This window comes from Schistocerca cancellata, chromosome 4 (assembly GCF_023864275.1).
Source record: "Schistocerca cancellata isolate TAMUIC-IGC-003103 chromosome 4, iqSchCanc2.1, whole genome shotgun sequence".
In the NCBI taxonomy this organism is placed as follows: Eukaryota; Metazoa; Arthropoda; class Insecta; order Orthoptera; family Acrididae; genus Schistocerca; species Schistocerca cancellata.
Window position 1 is genome coordinate 555115084 of NC_064629.1, and position 20706 is coordinate 555135789.

The window sequence follows — 20706 nt, forward strand, 5'->3', positions numbered from 1 at the left end:
TTTGTGTAATCTCACGGTTTAAAGTTTACGGCCCCTTTTTCTTCTGCAAAAAAAAAACGTTACAGGACACGTGTATCTGGACATGCTGGAAAATTGGCTCATGCCACAACTGGAGACCGACAGCACCGACTTCATCTTTCAACAGGATGGTGCTCCACCGCACTTCCATCATGATGTTCGGCATTTCTTAAACAGGAGATTGGAAAACCGATGGCTCGGTCGTGGTGGAGATCATGGTCAGCAATTCATGTCATGGCCACCACGCTCTCCCGACTTAACCCCATGCGATTTCTTTCTGTGGGGTTATGTGAAAGATTCGGTGTTTAAACCTCCTCTACCAAGAAACGTGCCAGAACTGCGAGCTCGCATCAACGATGCTTTCGAACTCATTGATGGGGACATGCTGCGCCAAGTGTGGGAGGAACTTGATTATCGGCTTGATATCTGCCGAATCACTAAAGGGGCACACATCGAACATTTGTGAATGCCTAAAAAAACTTTTTGAGTTTTTGTATGTGTGTGCAAATCATTGTGAAAATATCTCAAATAATAAAGTTATTGTAGAGCTGTAAAATCGCTTCAGTGATTTGTAATAACCCTGTAATTTATCTCTTTTTCCAACAAACAGCTCTGTTCATACATACAATACCAGGAACAAAAATTATCTGCACAAGGACTTAAAAGCACCTACGTTAGTTCAAAAAGGGGTCCACTACTCAGGAACTCTCATCTTCAATAATTTGCCAGCAAACATAAAAAATTTTGTTACAAATAAAGATCAGTTTTAAAGGAGCCTGAAAGACTTACTAGTGGCCAACTCCTTCTACTCCATTGACGAATTTTTTAATAGAAACAAATGATGTATTGTATATATTCATACTATTGGTATTGTTATTTCAGCTTTAAAAAAAATGACATGTTCCACATCCACGAGGATCTCCTCAACACGGATCTATGGAACGAAAAACTAATCTAATCTAATCTAAGTGAACGGGACCAGCATTGGGCTGTCTGACATGAAGAAAATCGAAGCAAAATCGTTAACTATTAAGAGGCAGCAAATGGAAGGCCTCAAAATTAAATCGAAGGCCTAGTCAATCTCACAGGATAAAACACCATCCTTGTACCACCTACTGCGAGATACCAAGAGCAGACGTAGAACTTTCATTGACGAAGTCTAAGCACTTAATGATACAAGACTCAGCCTACATCCCAAAAGAATATACTCGATGAAGTTTAGAGATATTATGACAACTTATACTCTGCCAACCAAACTGACGAAGAAGCTCTTGAGGATTTCGCAAAACTTTTAGTCCCGCAGTCATCGGAAATAGATAATGACGAGATCCTGTCAGTAATTACCAACGAAGAGATGCAAGAGACAATATCTAACTCACCCCTGAAAACATCACTTGCACCAGACGGCCTCCTATAGATGCCCGTTACTGGTCTTAATTTAATCATAAGGTAACATGCTTGTCAAATGAGGTCATAAATGGAAAAATGTTCCCCAGTGAATTTAAGGAAGCCAAAATACGAGTAGTATTGATTCTCAAGTATAAAGGCAAACACAATATAAAGAACTTTCGACCTACTTCGCTCTTGAATTCTGATCACAAAATAATTTGTAGGATAATAAATAAGACTTTCGTCTTTCGGCTAAAAAAAAAAAAAAATCAGTCTGCACCAGTCATGTGCTGCAAACAGAACCATTTGCCAAAACGTGTCAGAGTATAGAGACATCATTGCAGTTACCTCATTGATCATTATAAAATGTGCTCTGTTGTTTTTCGATTTCCACAAAGTTTTTGACCAAGCTGATCATAAATTCCTTCATCAGACAATGAAAAACATGGCCTTTCGTCCACGGATTAATGACATAATGAACAACATTGTAACCAGTATAATTGCTAAGACAGCAGTCAATGGTCAATCAACAAAGCCCATACAGATAAGACGATGCGTTCTTGATGGTTTCCCTCTGCCTATTCTTTTGTATGCTATCTCCTTAGAGCTTTTTTAAGCAAAGTTTGTGCCAGCCTAACGGGCTTAACATTAAACGTTGAAAAAACAGTAAGAAGGGCTTATGCTGACGACGTGGGCGTTGTACTGGAAAAAAAGGATGAGGCATTTTCAGTGGAAAGAATCTTTAAAAAATACTGTCTAGCATCGGGTGCAAAAACAAATGAAAACAAAAGTCAAGTATTAAATCTGAGGGATCTGGATCGGATAAGACTGGAATGGGCAAAAACAGACATAAAACATAAAACCCTAGGGACAACTCTAATGATAAGCCCGATGAAAACGATCGCCGTTAACTGCAAAGAAGCGGTGGCGAAAATCCATTGAGCTGTAGCAGTAAACTTACAATGTGCAAGGGATTAAATTTATCAACTTCTGCATTCTGCTTACTATACGGCATAGGTTCATATAACTGATTCGCCTAGATGGGCAATGGATCCACCTCCTTCAGTGCGGATGCACAAATACGTCCGACCTCCTGCTAGAATTTCTGAGCAGCGAGCATGGAAGAAATAGACAGAGACTGTGGATAGGTGGCGCTCGAGAGGAATGCGGTTCGGCCGTGAGGCGTGTCGAGATAGTCCGCGCAGTTGCGAGAACGCTGTGTCTCTAGTAGACCCCGTCGCGCACGCACTTCCACGCCGCTCCGCTTCGTCTCGCTACCGCTCACGTCATGGCCGGCACAAAGCAAACGGCCCGCAAGTCCACCAGCGGAAAGGCGCCGCGATTAAAAAAATGGCGCAGTGGTTAACGCACCTGCTCAGTAAGCAAGATATCCCTCAGTTCGAATCCCGGTCCGGTATACATTTTCGCTGGTCGCCGCTGATTCCGCGTAATGTCTCGATGCAGCTGACATCAGTACCCCCTTCCTTTTTCTTTCCTGTCTTCCTCACCTCCAACTTCAGTTCACATATAATATAACAAATTACTTACGTTTTCCTAGCAGATGTGAAAATAGTTACACTGGACGCCAGGAATGGGAGTCTGGGTTTAGAAGACATGCTAAGCAAAGCGTGTGCACTTTTCCTCAAAAGGAGTTCTATAACACTTAGAAGAAACTGAGAAAGAATCACGTTCAGGCTCTTCGAAGCAGTTAAGCCAGAAAGCCTCTAATCACTGACTGATGCAAGATGGATAAATGGCCTAATAGTCTCAAATGGCTCTGAGCACTATGCGACTTAACTTCTGAGGTCATCAGTCGCCTAGAACTTAGAACTAATTAAACCTAACTAACCTAAGAACATCACACACATCCATGCCCGAGGCAGGATTCGAACCTGCGACCGTAGCGGTTGCTCGGCTCCAGACTGTAGTGCCTAGAACCGCACGGCCACATCGGCCGGCAAATGGCCTAATTATTTTTGAAAACATTACTGGAGATATCAGCGATCCAAACATAATCTTTGAAAATAACTATAACAGTCTAGCTTGCAAGGCTCACAATTGAGTATCGTCAGTCAGCGGTTCCTGCTCCATACAGCCATTATTCATCAAAATGACTGTAGGTCTGAAGATCACCATGCGATGATCGAAACTCGGTCACCTTTCAATAAACGACCCTTGCGATATAGACGGTTATAATTATTTTCAAAGGACAAATGGCCGAATACAACATGTGCGAATCTTATAAATCTTGGTAAGTTACCTTAGTGACAAAGTCTGATGCTCTCAAAATATGACTTCAGAGTCATTATCCGCGAGAGGAAGAAAACTGAGGGGAGAAGTAAAATAGAAAAAAATTAACATTTCAACTGGGATGCTATATGCAAAATATAAGTTTTGTCGGACTATCTTCTGACGTATTTTCTGCATGGTGCCAGACAGGGAATAACTTCATCAGTATAAACGACAGACTATGTGCAATTGGCTTAAACCCAATGCACCTTTGTGCCATTTGCAATCTAGTGGACACCACCATACACAGATTTACCTGTAGCGGTAATACACTTCTGGAAATTGAAATAAGAACACCGTGAATTCATTGTCCCAGGAAGGGGAAACTTTATTGACACATTCCTGGGGTCAGATACATCACATGATCACACTGACAGAACCACAGGCACATAGACACAGGCAACAGAGCATGCACAATGTCGGCACTAGTACAGTGTATATCCACCTTTCGCAGCAATGCAGGCTGCTATTCTCCCATGGAGACGATCGGAGAGATGCTGGATGTAGTCCTGTGGAACGGCTTGCCATGCCATTTCCACCTGGCGCCTCAGTTGGACCAGCGTTCGTGGTGGACGTGCAGACCGCGTGAGACGACGCTTCATCCAGTCCCAAACATGCTCAATGGGGGACAGATCCGGAGATCTTGCTGGCCAGGGTAGTTGACTTACACCTTCTAGAGCACGTTGGGTGGCACGGAATACATGCGGACGTGCATTGTCCTGTTGGAACAGCAAGTTCCCTTGCCGGTCTAGGAATGGTAGAACGATGGGTTCGATGACGGTTTGGATGTACCGTGCACTATTCAGTGTCCCCTCGACGATCACCAGTGGTGTACGGCCAGTGTAGGAGATCGCTCCCCACACCATGATGCCGGGTGTTGGCCCTGTGTGCCTCGGTCGTATGCAGTCCTGATTGTGGCGCTCACCTGCACAGCGCCAAACACGCATACGACCATCATTGGCACCAAGGCAGAAGCGACTCTCATCGCTGAAGACGACACGTCTCCATTCGTCCCTCCATTCACGCCTGTCGCGACACCACTGGAGGCGGGCTGCACGATGTTGGGGCGTGAGCGGAAGACGGCCTAACGGTGTGCGGGACCGTAGCCCAGCTTCATGGAGACGGTTGCGAATGGTCCTCGCCGATACCCCAGGAGCAACAGTGTCCCTAATTTGCTGGGAAGTGGCGGTGCGGTCCCCTACGGCACTGCGTAGGATCCTACGGTCTTGGCGTGCATCCGTGCGTCGCTGCGGTCCGGTCCCAGGTCGACGGGCACGTGCACCTTCCGCCGACCACTGGCGACAACATCGATGTACTGTGGAGACCTCACGCCCCACGTGTTGAGCAATTCGGTGGTACGTCCACCCGGCCTCCCGCATGCCCACTATACACCCTCGCTCAAAGTCCGCCAACTGCACATACGTTTCACGTCCACGCTGTCGCGGCATGCTACCAGTGTTAAAGACTGCGATGGAGCTCCGTATGCCACGGCAAACTGGCTGACACTGACGGCGGCGGTGCACAAATGCTGCGCAGCTAGCGCCATTCGACGGCCAACACCGCGGTTCCTGGTGTGTCCGCTGTGCCGTGCGTGTGATCATTGCTTGTACAGCCCTCTCGCAGTGTCCGGAGCAAGTATGGTGGGTCTGACACACCGGTGTCAATGTGTTCTTTTTTCCATTTCCAGGAGTGTATCTTATACTAGAACTGACATGTGATTACATTTTCACGCAATTTGGGTGCATAGATCCTGAGAAATCAGTACCCAGAACAATCACCTCTGGCCGTAATAACTGCCTTGATACGCCTGGGCATGAGTCAAACAGAGCTTGGATGGCGTGTACAGGTACAGCTGCCCATGAAGCTTCAACACGATACTACAGTTCATCAAGAGTAGCGACTGGAGTATTGCGACGAGCCAGTTGCTCGGCTACCATTGACCAGACGTTTTCAATTGGTGAGAGATCTGGAGAATGTGCTGGCCAGGGCAGCAGTCGAACATTTTCTGTATCCAAAAAGGCCCGTGCAGGACCTGCAACATGCGGTCGTGCATTATCCTGCTGAAATGTAGCGTTTCGCAGGGATCGAATGAAGGGTAGAGCCACGGGTCGTAACACATCTGAAATGTAACGTCCACTGTTCAAAGTGCCGTCAGTGCGAACAAGAGGTGACCGAGACGTGTAACCAATGGCACCCCATACCATCACGCCGGGTGATACGCCAGTATGGCGATGACGAATACACGCTTCCAATGTGCGTTCACCGCGATGTCGCCAAACACGGATGCGACCATCATGTTGCTGTAAACAGAACCTGGGTTCATGCGACAAAATGACGCTTTGCCATTCGTGCACCCAGGTTCGTCATTGAGTACACCATCGCAGGCACTCCTGTCTGTGGTGCAGCGTCAAGGCTAACCGCAGCCACGGTCTCCGAGCTGATAGTCCATGCTGCTGCAAACGTCGTCGAACTGTTCGTGCAGATGGTTGTTGTCTTGCAAACGTCCCCATCTGTTGACTCAGGGATCGAGACGTGGCTGCACGGTCCGTTACAGCCATGCGGATAAGATGCCTGTCATCTCGACTGCTAGTTATACGAGGCCGTTGGGATCCAGCACGGCGTTCGGTATTACCCTCCTGAACCCACCGATTCCATATTCTGTTATCAGTCATTGGCTCTCAACCAACGCGAGCAGCAATGTCGCGATATGATAAATCGCAATCGCGATAGGCTACAATCCGACCTTTATCAAAGTCGGAAACGCGATAGTACGCATTTCTCCTCCTTACACGAGGCATCACAACAACGTTTCACCAGACAACGCCGGTTAACTGCTGTTTGTGTATGAGAAATCGGTTGGAAACTCTGCTCATATCAGCACGTTGTAGGTGTCGCCACCGGCGCCAACCTTGTGTGAATGCTCTGAAAAGCTAATCATTTGCAATTCACAGCATCTTCTTCCTGTGGGTTAAATTTCGCGTCTGTAGCACATCTTCATAGTGTAGCAATTTTAATGGCCAGTAGTTAAATACACATTATTTTCAGCCGCACCATTTCACCATAACACGTATTTTCTGTGAAAAGTTATACATATACTCCCACACACTTGTTACTGTTTTGTTGTGGTGTTACGCACAACGATTCATTTCCGACATATTATTATCTGGAGAAATTTTCTCGATTCGATTCACATGATCACACTGACAGAACCACAGGCACATAGACACAGGCAACAGAGCATGCACAATGTCGGCACTAGTACAGTGTATATCCACCTTTCGCAGCAATGCAGGCTGCTATTCTCCCATGGAGACGATCGTAGAGATGCTGGATGTAGTCCTGTGGAACGGCTTGCCATGCCATTTCCACCTGGCGCCTCAGTTGGACCAGCGTTCGTGCTGGACGTGCAGACCGCGTGAGACGACGCTTCATCCAGTCCCAAACATGCTCAATGGGGGACAGATCCGGAGATCTTGCTGGCCAGGGTAGTTGACTTACACCTTCTAGAGCACGTTGGGTGGCACGGGATACATGCGGACGTGCATTGTCCTGTTGGAACAGCAAGTTCCCTTGCCGGTCTAGGAATGGTAGAACGATGGGTTCGATGACGGTTTGGATGTACCGTGCACTATTCAGTGTCCCCTCGACGATCACCAGTGGTGTACGGCCAGTGTAGGAGATCGCTCCCCACACCATGATGCCGGGTGTTGGCCCTGTGTGCCTCGGTCGTATGCAGTCCTGATTGTGGCGCTCACCTGCACGGCGCCAAACACGCATACGACCATCATTGGCACCAGGGCAGAAGCGACTCTCATCGCTGAAGACGACACGTCTCCATTCGTCCCTCCATTCACGCCTGTCGCGACACCACTGGAGGCGGGCTGCACGATGTTGGGGCGTGAGCGGAAGACGGCCTAACGGTGTGCGGGACCGTAGCCCAGCTTCATGGAGACGGTTGCGAATGGTCCTCGCCGATACCCCAGGAGCAACAGTGTCCCTAATTTGCTGGGAAGTGGCGGTGCGGTCCCCTACGGCACTGCGTAGGATCCTACGGTCTTGGCGTGCATCCGTGCGTCGCTGCGGTCCGGTCCCAGGTCGACGGGCACGTGCACCTTCCGCCGACCACTGGCGACAACATCGATGTACTGTGGAGACCTCACGCTCCACGTGTTGAGCAATTCGGCGGTACGTCCACCCGGCCTCCCGCATGTTCACTATACGCCCTCGCTCAAAGTCCGTGAACTGCACATACGGTTCACGTCCACGCTGTCGCGGCATGCTACCAGTGTTAAAGACTGCGATGGAGCTCCGTATGCCACGGCAAACTGGCTGACACTGACGGCGGCGGTGCACAAATGCTGCGCAGCTAGCGCCATTCGACGGCCAACACCGCGGTTCCTGGTGTGTCCGCTGTGCCGTGCGTGTGATCATTGCTTGTACAGCCCTCTCGCAGTGTCCGGAGCAAGTATGGTGGGTCTGACGCACCGGTGTCAATGTGTTCTTTTTTCCATTTCCAGGAGTGTATAAATAACTGGAATTGGATCAGTCAAAAAATAGCCTTCCTTACCAGATCCTCAACGGAATATATAATGCTTATGTCAATCTGCAGACCACAAGAGGCATATTTTCCAAAATTCAAAAACAATGCTATACGCTGGTTACTGCGGAAATACGTCAGCAGCGTCGTAAACAACTTAAGATCTGTCAACGATACTGACTTTCGCGAAAGATGCAAAGTGAATACGATCAAATCAGTAACCTAGCAGCGTATGGTGTATGCTGCTTGAGAGACGTGAAACCGTCATACTGTGAAGAGCCACTGCTTTAAGTTGCAGGTATTCGAGTAATTTGCGAAACTGCACGCTGCACATGTACAGACCATAAAAGGAAATATGGTAACACGTTGAAAATTGTATTTGAAAGAATGGGTGTAGGATATAAATGAGGTAACGTCAAGTGCCTGTAAACAAATAGACCAAAACGACTAGTGAAATATACCCTGATCTGTAATGTAAATATTATTTTTTCATTTTTAAAATCTGTAGTTTGCTTTTAAAGGAAGAAATATTATGGAGTGCTACAAGCGTTGTACAACTTTCTCTATTCGTTTCACTTTCCAAGAATGTTGTTGAAAGAATATTTTTATTTCAAGAACAACAGTATATTGTTTACCTTTTGTTCAACATTTATTTACATAATACTTTATTAGTTTTTTACACATGTGGTTACTAGAAGAAAATAATCTCTACTTTCTTCCACAAAGAAGTGAGGGGGAAAAAGGCTAAGATGACGAAAAAATTATAAAAATGAATAAGTAAAAAATATAAAAAATAAAAATAAAAAAGCGAAAAGCTGAAACTTCCGTTGTCTGGAAAAAACACAAATAATATACAGAATGAAGGAAAGTTTTTATGTGCATTCAAGAGAAAAATGTATTAACGATTCGGTGACAGGTATGGGGGAGGGATCGTTGCCGGGCCTCAATTTCGTTGTCTCCGCCAGCTGACTGATTTAAAAAGTAAATAAATAAAATTAATAAAAATAAAGTAGCGCAGTAGGCAGTACGTAAGTCTCATCATCTTAAGTTCGGGAGTTCGAACCTCACCTGGAGAATTTAATATGCCGTAGGTCATGACTGAATTAACGGCGTTACTGTTGCTAGGAAACGTCGTTTGTTATCCACAAGGTTTCCACGCCTCAGCGTAAAAATGTTTACCTCCAGTTATTACTACTTATAATGTTGTTTTTCCTCCTACCCGAGAAAAAAAATGAGACCAAAGGCAATTGTTTGAGAATTTTGAGGTGCACGCCCTGCTAGTCAGTGCGAGCAAAGATGCTCGCAAACAGAGAAGAGCGGAAAAATAAGTTTCGAATCCTGGCAAGTTCGGCCTTTTGTTTGTTGGCGGCGCGTGGGCGACGGATTCCGTACCAATCAATTCTAGCATGTTTATCTGCCACTTATCACTTCTTTCACCTCTTGCAACGTTTGCTGATGTGCAAAACGCTGAGTTGCACTGTGGTTCGGAATCTACGTTAAACTGTAAAACATATAAAAAATAAAAATTAAAATAGACGATGAGCTGAAACTTCCGTTATCTGAAAAAAATCACAAAAATATACACGAGGAGGAAAAGTTTGTACGTGCATTCAAGAGAAAAATGTATTAACGATTCGGTGACAGGTATAGGGGAAAGATAATGAGCCAGGCTTCAATTTTGCGTATACTCATGGTACTCCGACCGAAGAGCCATGACCCCAGGTGCAATATTGTGGTCGACTAATAAGTCCCCCTATAATTGGCTGCGTAAGTCAGTTCAAAGGTCGGAGGAAGGCAACGGCATACCATCCACGACAAGACTAATCTTAATAAAGCAATGTGGAGTTTAAAACAATTTTCGGATTGATGATTGCTTTACTTTTTATATCCGTCTGTCCTGGCAATATTGATGATGGAGCAGGAAGTTGCTGGTAATTGCCTAGGTTGGCCGAGGTATTTGGCGTTGTTGCCCGCCCGGGATGGAGTACGTTTCATATGGCTGGATCTTTGGCTATACACGCTGCCCTCCTACTTTCACCCTTGATTCATTTTTCTCACGTTGACAATATTCGGCGTTGCCGAGTCCCTTGAAACAGTGTAATTTCGCCGGAGTTGGAAAGTTAGTGTAGAGGCACTCGATGTTTTGTTTTTCTACAGGAATGGAGAAGTGAATAAACGAGAGAAACATGAATTTCATAAATGCGGTACATTGACGGCCAGAAGTATGCATGCAGTTTGAAAAAGGACAGTTGACAAGTTGTTGCCGGTGAGGACGGAATCGCGCGTGACGGAATCTACACACATCAAAAAAAATTTTGCATCACCTCGGTTCCGAGAGTTCCGGAACCTGTAGAGAAAATTGGAATATAGATCAACATAAACATCATTTCCGCCCTTTTTATTGCCCATGAAAACCACACATTGCATGTTGTACCACCATACAGCAAGAACTTCACGGGTGGTGGTCCAGATTGCTGTACACACCGGTACCTCTAATACCCAGTAGCACATCCTCTTGCATTGATGGATGCCTGTATTCTTCGTGGCATACTATCCACAAGTTCATCAAAGCACTGTTGGTCCAGATTGTCCCACTCCTCAATGGCGATTCGGCGTAGATCCCTCAGAGTGGTTGGTGGGTCACGTCGTCCATACACAGCCCTTTCCAATCTATCCCAGGCATGTTCGATATGGTTCATGTCTGGAGAACATGCTGGCCACTCTAGTCGAGCGATGTCGTTATCCTGAAGGAAGTCATTCACAAGATGAGCACGATGGGGGGGGGGGGGGCGAATTGTTTTCCATGAAGACGAATGCCTCGCCAATGTTGCACTAACGGTCGGAGGATGGCATTCACGTATCGTACAGCCGTTCGGCGCCTTCCATGACCACCAGAGGCATACGTCGGCCCCACATAATGCCACCCAATATAGCAGGGAACCTCCACCTTGCTGCACTCGCTGGACAGTGTGTCTAAGGCGTTCAGCCTGACCGGGTTGCCCTCCAAATACGTTTCCGACGATTGTCTGGTTGAAGGCATATGCGACACTCATCGGTGAAGAGAACTTGATGCCAATCCTGAGCGGTCCATTCGGCATATTGTTGGGCCCATCTGTACCGCGCTGCATGGTGTCGTGGTTGCAAAGATGGACCTCGCCATGGACGTCGGGAGTGAAGTTGCGCATCATGCAGCCCATTGCGCACAGTTTGTTGAGTCGTAAGGTGACGTCCTGTGGCTGTACGAAAAGCATTATTCATCATAGTGGCGTTGCTGTCACGGTTCCTCCTAGCCATAATCCGGAGGTAACGGTCATCCACTGCAGGTAGCCCGTGGGCGGCCTGAGCGAGGCATGTCATCGACAGTTCCTGTCTCTCTGTATCTCCTCCATGTCCGAACAACATCGCTTTGGTTCGCTTCGAGACGCCTGGATACTTCCCTTGTTGAGAGCCCTTCCTGGCTCAAAGTAACAATGCGGACGCGATCGAAACGCGGTATTGACCGTCTAGGCGTAGCTGAACTACAGACTACACGAGCCGTGTACCTCCTTCCAGCTGAAATGACTGGAACAGATCGGCTGCCGTACCCCCTCCGTCCAATAGGCGCTGCTCGTGCATGGTTGTTTACATCTTTGGACGGATTTAGTGACGTCTCTGAACAGTCAAAGGGACTGTGTCTGTGATACAATATCCACAGTCAACGTCTATCTTCAGGAGTTCTGGGAACCGAGGTGATGCAAAACTTTTTTTGATGTGTGTATAAAAATTGCCAAAACAAGTAGTAATTGAGTTGTCGCTGCTAGCGTCGTACAAGAATAAAATGTAGAGCAGTGAGACATAGCTGTATTCTGCGTAAGTTGTAAGATTTGTAAATATTCTGTGAACTTCATTACATCTGGTTCCTCGCTCATCAGCAGCAGTTTGTCAACTGTGCTTTTTTCGATCACGCTCTTTGTAAACATTACTTCCGATGTTCCAGTAACTCTCGTTGTAAATGTATTGAAGTCATGAAACTCATAATCCTTTCTTAATTAAGTAGTAACATAAACGTCTTGTAGTTATTTCAAACGTACCTTAACCAATTAGTTAAGTTATTCTACCAAAATGGCGCAAACTTTTCATACTAAGGGGCATATCGATGAGAAGTCTTTTAAACGCGTACATCAAACTTTTCTAAGAATCATCAGCAGCCAAAAGCCAAAAGCCAAAAGGTGCTTGTCACTTTGGTACAGTCTCTCATACTGATACTGGTCTTACCAGTTCCCTCACAAATTGTCTTTACAATATATTCAAAATTTTGGTGAATTTCTGGAAAAATATTGTACCCAACATCCGCTCACGAGCTGAAGTTTCTGAAGCAGTTGGCTTACTTAAAAAAGAACAAAGTCACAAAGCCCGATTTCTTTTTTTCTCGTTTTCTCCTCCTTCTGGAATACTAAAACAGGGGAGGGGCATTAACTTTTCTCTTAGTTCACTTTCGTCTATTTCGCGGCTATAGTGTGCTATTGTACCTTTTACAGGGTGTTTCGAAAAATGGCCGGTATATTTGAAACGGCAATAAAAACTAAACGAGCAGCGATAGAAATACACCGTTTGTTGCAATATGCTTGGGACAACAGTACATTTTCAGGCGGACAAACTTTCGAAATTACAGTAGTTACGATTTTCAACAACAGATGGCGCTGCAAGTGATGTGAAAGATATAGAAGACAACGCAGTCTGTGGGTGCGCCATTCTGTACGTCGTCTTTCTGCTGTAAGCGTGTGCTGTTCACAACGTGCAAGTGTGCTGTAGACAACATGGTTTATTCCTTAGAACAGAGGATTTTTCTGGTGTTGGAATTCCACCGCCTAGAACACAGTGTTGTTGCAACAAGACGAAGTTTTCAACGGAGGTTTAAAGTAACCAAAGGACCGAAAAGCGATACGATAAAGGATCTGTTTGAAAAATTTCAACGGACTGGGAACGTAATGGATGAACGTGCTGGAAAGGTAGGGCGACCGCGTACGGCAACCACAGAGTTGCGCGCAGCTAGTGCAGCAGGTGATCCAACAGTGGCCTCGGGTTTCCGTTCGCCGTGTTGCAGCTGCGGTCCAAATGACTCCAACGTCCACGTATCGTCTCATGCGCCAGAGTTTACACCTCTATCCATACAAAATTCAAACGCGGCAACCCCTCAGCGCCGCTACCATTGCTGCACGAGAGACATTCGCTAACGATATAGTGCACAGGATTGATGACGGCGATATGCATGTGGGCAGCATTTGGTTTACTGACGAAGCTTATTTTTACCTGGACGACTTCGTCAATAAACAGAACTGGCGCATATGGGGAACCGAAAAGCCCCATGTTGCAGTCCCATCGTCCCTGCATCCTCAAAAAGTACTGGTCTGGGCCGCCATTTCTTCCAAAGGAATCATTGGCCCATTTTTCAGATCCGAAACGATTACTGCATCACGCTATCTGGACATTCTTCGTGAATTTGTGGCGGTACAAACTGCCTTAGACGACACTGCGAACACCTCGTGGTTTATGCAAGATGGTGCCCGGCCACATCGCACGGCCGACGTCTTTAATTTCCTGAATGAATATTTCGATGATCGTGTGATTGCTTTGGGCTATCCGAAACATACAGGAGGCGGCGTGGATTGGCCTCCCTATTCGCCAGACATGAACCCCTGTGACTTCTTTCTGTGGGGACACTTGAAAGACCAGGTGTACCGCCAGAATCCAGAAACAATTGAACAGCTGAAGCAGTACATCTCATCTGCATGTGAAGCCATTCCGCCAGACACGTTGTCAAAGGTTTCGGGTAATTTCATTCAGAGACTACGCCATATTATTGCTACGCATGGTGGATATGTGGAAAATATCGTACAATAGAGTTTCCCAGACCGCAGCGCCATCTGTTGTTGAAAATTGTAACTACTGTAATTTCGAAAGTTTGTCTACCTGAAAATGTACTGTTGTCCCAAGCATATTGCAACAAACGGTGTATTTCTATCGCTGCTCGTTTAGTTTTTATTGCCGTTTCAAATATACCGGTCATTTTTGAAACACCCTGTAGATACTACTCTGGAATCTGGCAGCCAGTACTGTTGAACAGCGTGACATGATTGAATACAACGTGTGACCTCGATTCGTAGGTAGTGATGCAATCTGACCAGGAACTGCTACACGAAGACAATTTTAGAGACCAGAGCACTGTCTAACAGTGCCCAAAATTGGTTCAAACCATTCTTCCTTTTCAGTATTAAAAACTTGTCTTCTTGTTCTAATATCAAGTTGATCCTATTTGCCATTCAGTTTTATGTCACCGAGCCCCCTGCCCGCTGATTAAACTGTGTTTTTCTTAACTTTACAGCCAGAGCATAATGTCTCCAGTGACGGTGGAGAAGATTTCCGAACCCTGCAGATTAGGAGAGGGGCCACACTGGGACACAGACAAGAAAGTCTTGTACTTCGTCGACATCGACGGAATGCGAGTTCATAAGTACGACCCGGCGACTCGTACTGAAGTGACCGTCAATTTCGGTAAGTTCTAATTTACTCTTATATCTCAAGCAAGCTAGGTTTGAACAGGTCTGCAGCTATTATGTGATTACACTATCTGTTAAAAGAACCGTCTTAAGTTGCGTCGGAAGTTTTATTGATACATTGATGACTAGCTTCGACAGGTCGTCCATCATCAAATCATCCGTGTACGTAAGTCTCGCGTTACAACCAGACGTGCATTACAGGCCACATACAGCGATGTTCATATGTTGACGCTACGTGGTATAGCTCCATGTTTACATATTTTATGGCCTGTAATGCATGTCTGGTTGTAGCGCACGACTTTTACGTGCATGTATGATTTGTTAATGGACGATCTGTCTGAAACTAATCATCAGTGAATAAATAAAACTTCCTACGCAACAGAAGGTGCTTGCTTTGACCGTTATTGTTCTAGTTTACCCGTTGACCCGGTATTTATTGATTATGGCCACATGCTTAGTAGCTTCTTGGAACAAAGTATGACAGCGATTCAGCGTGGCATGGAAGCTACAAAACATTGGTGGGTTTCTGGAGGTATGTGGCACCAGACGTCTACGCACAGTAATGCAATTCCTGTAAATTACGGGCTAGTGTTTTCTACAGGGTGTTTGGTAATTCCCATTACAAACTACTAGGACTTGGAGAGGGGAGCGGGTACTTAATAGCCTGAATAGGAGCCCATGAGTGGGAACATCATCCAACGATGCTACAGAGCGTCAAAATTAAGGATGATCCCTTGATGATGTTACAAACTTTCAAGGATGATACAGAAGGATAAATGTATCAGTCCAAGGTTAGGGTCCCAGTACCAGAAACAAACGAGTGGAAAGTTCTAAGGGAAAACCGTTCTGATACCTCTGACAGTGGAGTACATGTACTGGTACTGTTGTTGCTGCCCACCCAGCTAGCCGCGCGGTCTAACGCGCTGCTTCCCGAGCGGGAAGGCATGCCGGTCCCCGGCACGAATCCGCCCCGCGGGTTAGTGTCGAGCTCCGGTGTGCCATCCAGCCTGTGGATGGTTTTTAAGGCGTTTTTCCATCTGCCTCGACGAATGCGGGCTGGTTCCCCTAATTCCGCCTCACTTACACTATGCTGCGCAAACGGTCTCTACGTACGTGTACACTATAATTACTCTACCACACAAACGTTTGGGGTTACACTCGTCTTGTATGAGACGTTCCCCTGGGGTCCACTGGAGGCCGAACCGCATAATAACCCTGGATTCAGTGTTGGGTGGCAGTGGGGTGGGTGGACTGCTGTGGCCTGTGGTGGGGTTGTGAACCACTGAGGGCTACGGCGGGACGAAGCCTCTCCGTCATTTCTAGGTCCCCGATTCAATACACAATACACTGTTATTGCTAAGATTTTAGGGTAGGAAACTTCCAGAGGTTGCAGTAAAGACCAAAACAAAGAAAAAATATCCAGTAAACATGGTTTCTGAAGTGCATACCTTATGAGCTGTGAGCACCTGTTCATCTTCGCTAATGTGAAACACATCTCCTCTGTTGAACAAGTGCTCATAGCTCTTAAGGTACGCTTTTTAAAGCCCACGTTTACTGCAAATTTTTTATTCTTATGATCCATGCTACGAAATGTGAAAGATGCCTACCCTACAATCTTAGCAACAACAGTAGCAGTATTCAACTTTCAGAGGTATCAGAACGGTTTTCGCTAATAACTTACGACTCATTTGTTTCAGGTACAGGAGCCCTTACCTCCAATTGATACATTTACCCTTCTCCTTCATCCTAGAAAATTTATAACATCATCCCTGAATCATACTGCACATACACACATTTACAGGCGCCACGCTCTGTAGCGTCGTTGGACGACGTTTCCGGACGTGGGTTTCTATTAAAAATATTATGTACTCAGTCCCCTCTCGAAGTTCTCAAAGTCTGTAACGGGAACTTCTGAACACCCTGTTGATGCGGGGCTGGCACCCCTTACCGTCCCAGATGTGTTCCGTAGAGTACAGAATTTGGAGTCCAAGAAATCAACGTGAGTTCACCATCATGCTCCTCAAACCACTGTCTTGCACGATTCTAGACTTATAACACGGACAGTTGTTCCGCTGAAAGATACCACCGCCGTCATGGAACACATCAAACTTTAACGGATGCACGTGCTGCGTGATAATATTCACACAGTCCGCAGCTGCCATTGTGCCTTAGATTACTACCACAGGTCAGCTGAATGTCTCCCTTAGTGTAATACTGCCATTGTGTAACAAAAAACGTGAATCACCCGGCGAGGCCCACTTGAATCTTAACTGAGGATGTCACCGGGTTGATATGGGAACACAAGAGGCCGTCTGCTGTAGAGCTCTTTCTTCAAAAGTGTGCCCTGAACGGTGTACTCCGAAACACTTGAGTCTGCTCCAGTACTGTAACTAGCGAAGTGAACTCGCATTCAGGAGGGCGATGGTTTAAATCCGCGTCCGGCCACCCAGATTTAGGTTTTCTGTAATTTCCCTAAATCGCTCCATATACGAGCGTATATGAAGAGACATGCTAATGGTAAGTAACTTATATACCCGCTAATAATTGTTTCTTGTAAGACTTCATGTACAGTTATCCTTCAGTCACAAGTATTTGAAATGAGGCAACCAGAATATACACCGACGGAAAAAAATGGCAGCACCAAAAATAATTAATGCAGAGTAATAAAATTTCAGGAATACATTTGTCTAGGTAACATATTTAAGTGGTCAATGTAAGCGCGAGATAAGTCATTGGAGATGTTAAATGCTGGTACATTAATAACCGTTGTCACCGCCAGAATGTTGAACGCAAACACGCATGCATTGTGTTGTACAGGTGCTGGATGTCAGTTTGTGGGATGGAGTTCCATACCTGTTCATTTGCACTGTCAATACAGGGACGGTTAATGCCGTTTGTGGATGACGCTGGGAGTTGTCGTCCGATGATGTCCCACATATGCTCGATTGTAAACAGATCTTGTGATCGAGCAGGTCAAGACAACATGTTGACACTCTGTAGAGAATGTGGTGTTACAACAGCGGTATGTGATCGAGTGTTGTCCCGTTGGGAAACACCCCCAGGAATGCTATTCATCAATGGCAGCACAACAGGTCGAACCACCAGGCTGATGCATAGATTTGCAGCCACGCTGCATGGGATTGCTCCTGCTGTCATACGAAATCGCACCCTTCAACATAACTCCAGGCGACTGCGTCGGAGCTTTCCTTGAAGTAACCGATTTGTAACATTTCGTTGTGTCACTGTGGTGCCAGCTGCTGCTCATATTTCTGCTGCAGATGCAGTACGATGTACCAGCGCCATACGCCGAATACGATGGTCTTCCCTCTCGGTGGTGCCACCTGGCCGTTCGGAGCCCTGTCTCTTTGCCACAGTACATTCCCGCGACCATCACTGCCAGCAATCATGTACAGTGGCTACATTGCTGCCAAGTATGGCTACAATATCGCAGAAGGAACATCGAGGTTCTCGTAGACTTATTACACGACCTCGTTCAAACTCAGTGACGTATTGATAATGGCATTTTTGTCGCCTTAAGGGCTTTCTCGACTCACCACGTCCAGCCTCAAAAACAGTAACGCTCACGACCGTTACAGTGTGTATTACATGCGAACCTGATTTCCATTTAGCGCCACTCTTATACCAATGACGCGAAATCTGAATAGACATCATCTTTCAGATGTAGAAACGCTCCTACTAACTATCGTTTATGTTGCACAACTACTTTTTGGTGTTGCAGTACAGGGGAATACCAGAAAATTGGATGACAAAATGTTGAACATGTGACGTCACACTTCGGCACACGTGTAGTGTGGATGGGCTTGTCGATCGTACTCTCGCCAGGAGGGGGCAGTGCTGGACATCGCTCCGCTAGGCTATTATTGTAAATGTGATCTGTTGTAAATGTAGAAGTTACAAAGTTGCTGTTCTCCGTGTAACCAAGCAAAAGCTGTTCTTATTTTGTGTTTCTTTGTTTTTGTACCTTTTTTTAGTTTACAGACTTTATTTAGTAAAGAAAACGTAGGTTATTTACTGGTAGTGACGCAATTCGGAAGATTATACTCATTTGCTTGTGGCGCAATACGGTAGTTTTTTGTTGTACTGTACTTTGCAATAAACCAGCTGTATCCGCGATATCGCTAAAAGAAATAATAAAAACCCAGTGAAAAAAATACTTCCTGCCATTGGCAAGATTCGAACCTTGTGGCAGTGGTGGACTAAGAGGGATGGGGGGGGGGGGGGGGTGGAGAGGGGGGCGGTGGGTGGAGGTGGCAGAGGGGGCGGCCTGCCCCGGGCCTCTGGTCTTCCGTGGCCTCCAAATCTTTATGGCCTCGAGCTTTGGAGCCCCCACTCCCGAGACCAGCTCATTTTTAATCAAATCCCAAACAAGATTAAAATACTTTAAGTAAACAAGAGGCTATTTGGAGTTCTAGGCCCTGTACGTAAGTAAAATATGAACACAAGTACCTGCTTATCTATTATCAGGCCATGGCAACTGTCAATGAGTGTGTTCAGAATTTTTGGAATTATTTTTGTAAAACGTTGCATGAAACTTAAGAACTGTGCAATCATAACCAGTTTTCTGCCAGACGCAAATATTCTGCGTTAAACGGTTTTTGATATCCATGCCATCTACGCAGGTGTACTAAAGTGCGGTTTAAAAATACGCGCGTAAATGCAGTGAAGAGCTTACCAGTCATCTGTTAGTATTTTAACTAAATATTGCATTCTAAAAACGAACACAATGCCTTCCAAAATTCAGTTTTCCGGAAATAATTTCACGTGGACGTGATCTTGAAATTTCCGGGAAGTTTTTTGAAAATTCTGATGCTGTCAGCTTACAGTATTCCTTTACGAGTTCAGAAAACTAATGAGTATCTATTGTCGCAAGCAGTGGGATTTTCAGTGAACTTCCCCATTCCAAACAACCACTATACAGCATAAACAACACACACAGAACTCAAAATGATATCATCTCCTTCTTCTTGTCTCAAAGCAGTTACTGCTGTAGCGCTACTGCGGAAGGAAATACAAATGGAACTTCCTTCTTGGATGTAACTCGTATTTCAGCCATATTCGTTTTCAAGCAATAATAACAGCATCACTAATTACCAAGTTGTTGTGCGCCCTAAGCATGAAATCGTCATCATCCTAGTCATCATCATCATCATAAATACAGTTAGCCTTCTGCCGCCGAGCAGTGTGTCAGCAGTGCGCAAGTAGCAGCAAGTGACTTATTTAGCGTTCATATTAGTAGTCAAGTTGAAAATTTGTTTGAGTGTTCTTAGCGCAGTTGTTTAGTTAAATCCGTTAAATCATAGTGTAGTTTCGTATTTAGCAGGGGCAGATTCGCATTTTAATATCTGTGACGTGTAAAGTCGCTTAGTCGTCTGTCATTTGTTTATTTCTTTCACATAGTCTTTGTACGTTACTGACAGTACAATTAGCCTTCTGCCGCCGAGCAGTGTGTCAGCAGTGCGCAAGTAGCAGCATTATTGCATTTACTAGGCAGCCTTGTATTTTAATAAACGTTTAAATTTTGTGTCGAATTGTTTGTGCTCTCTGTAGATTAGTTAGTACGTTGTTTGAACAACAGTATTTAGCATGGATAGGGACTGCGACTGCTGTGTTCGGATGCGGGCTGAGTTGGCATCCTTTCGCTCCCAGCAGTGTTGGCTTCGGTCACACAGCTTGAGGCTGTTGCCAATGGGCATCACTGTGGGGGTCCGGATGGGGGTTTGCCAGGGACGGCCAGCTCGTCCCACGCATCCCCCGATCGGACTATGGCCATGGCTGCCTGGGATACTGCCCACATTGAGGCTGACCCCTCACCCGTGGTAGAGTGGGAGGTCGTCTCGAGGTGTGGCAAGGGGCGAAAGACATTCCGGAGGGCAGTCGCAGAGGGTGGGCTTACTGGTAGTTGGGAACTCCAACGTC

The 20706-nt window shown here is 45.9% G+C and overlaps 1 protein-coding gene across 1 annotated transcript in view; it reads left to right on the forward strand.

Moving 5' to 3' along the window:
* Positions 1-20706, forward strand: part of LOC126185064 (regucalcin-like) — a 124318-nt gene that overhangs the window by 59350 nt on the left and 44262 nt on the right. Inside the window, exon 2 of the mRNA XM_049927820.1 lies at positions 14595-14764. Coding sequence (XP_049783777.1) covers positions 14605-14764 — 160 coding nt within the window. The 5' untranslated portion in view covers positions 14595-14604. The remainder of the gene's footprint in view (positions 1-14594; positions 14765-20706) is intronic.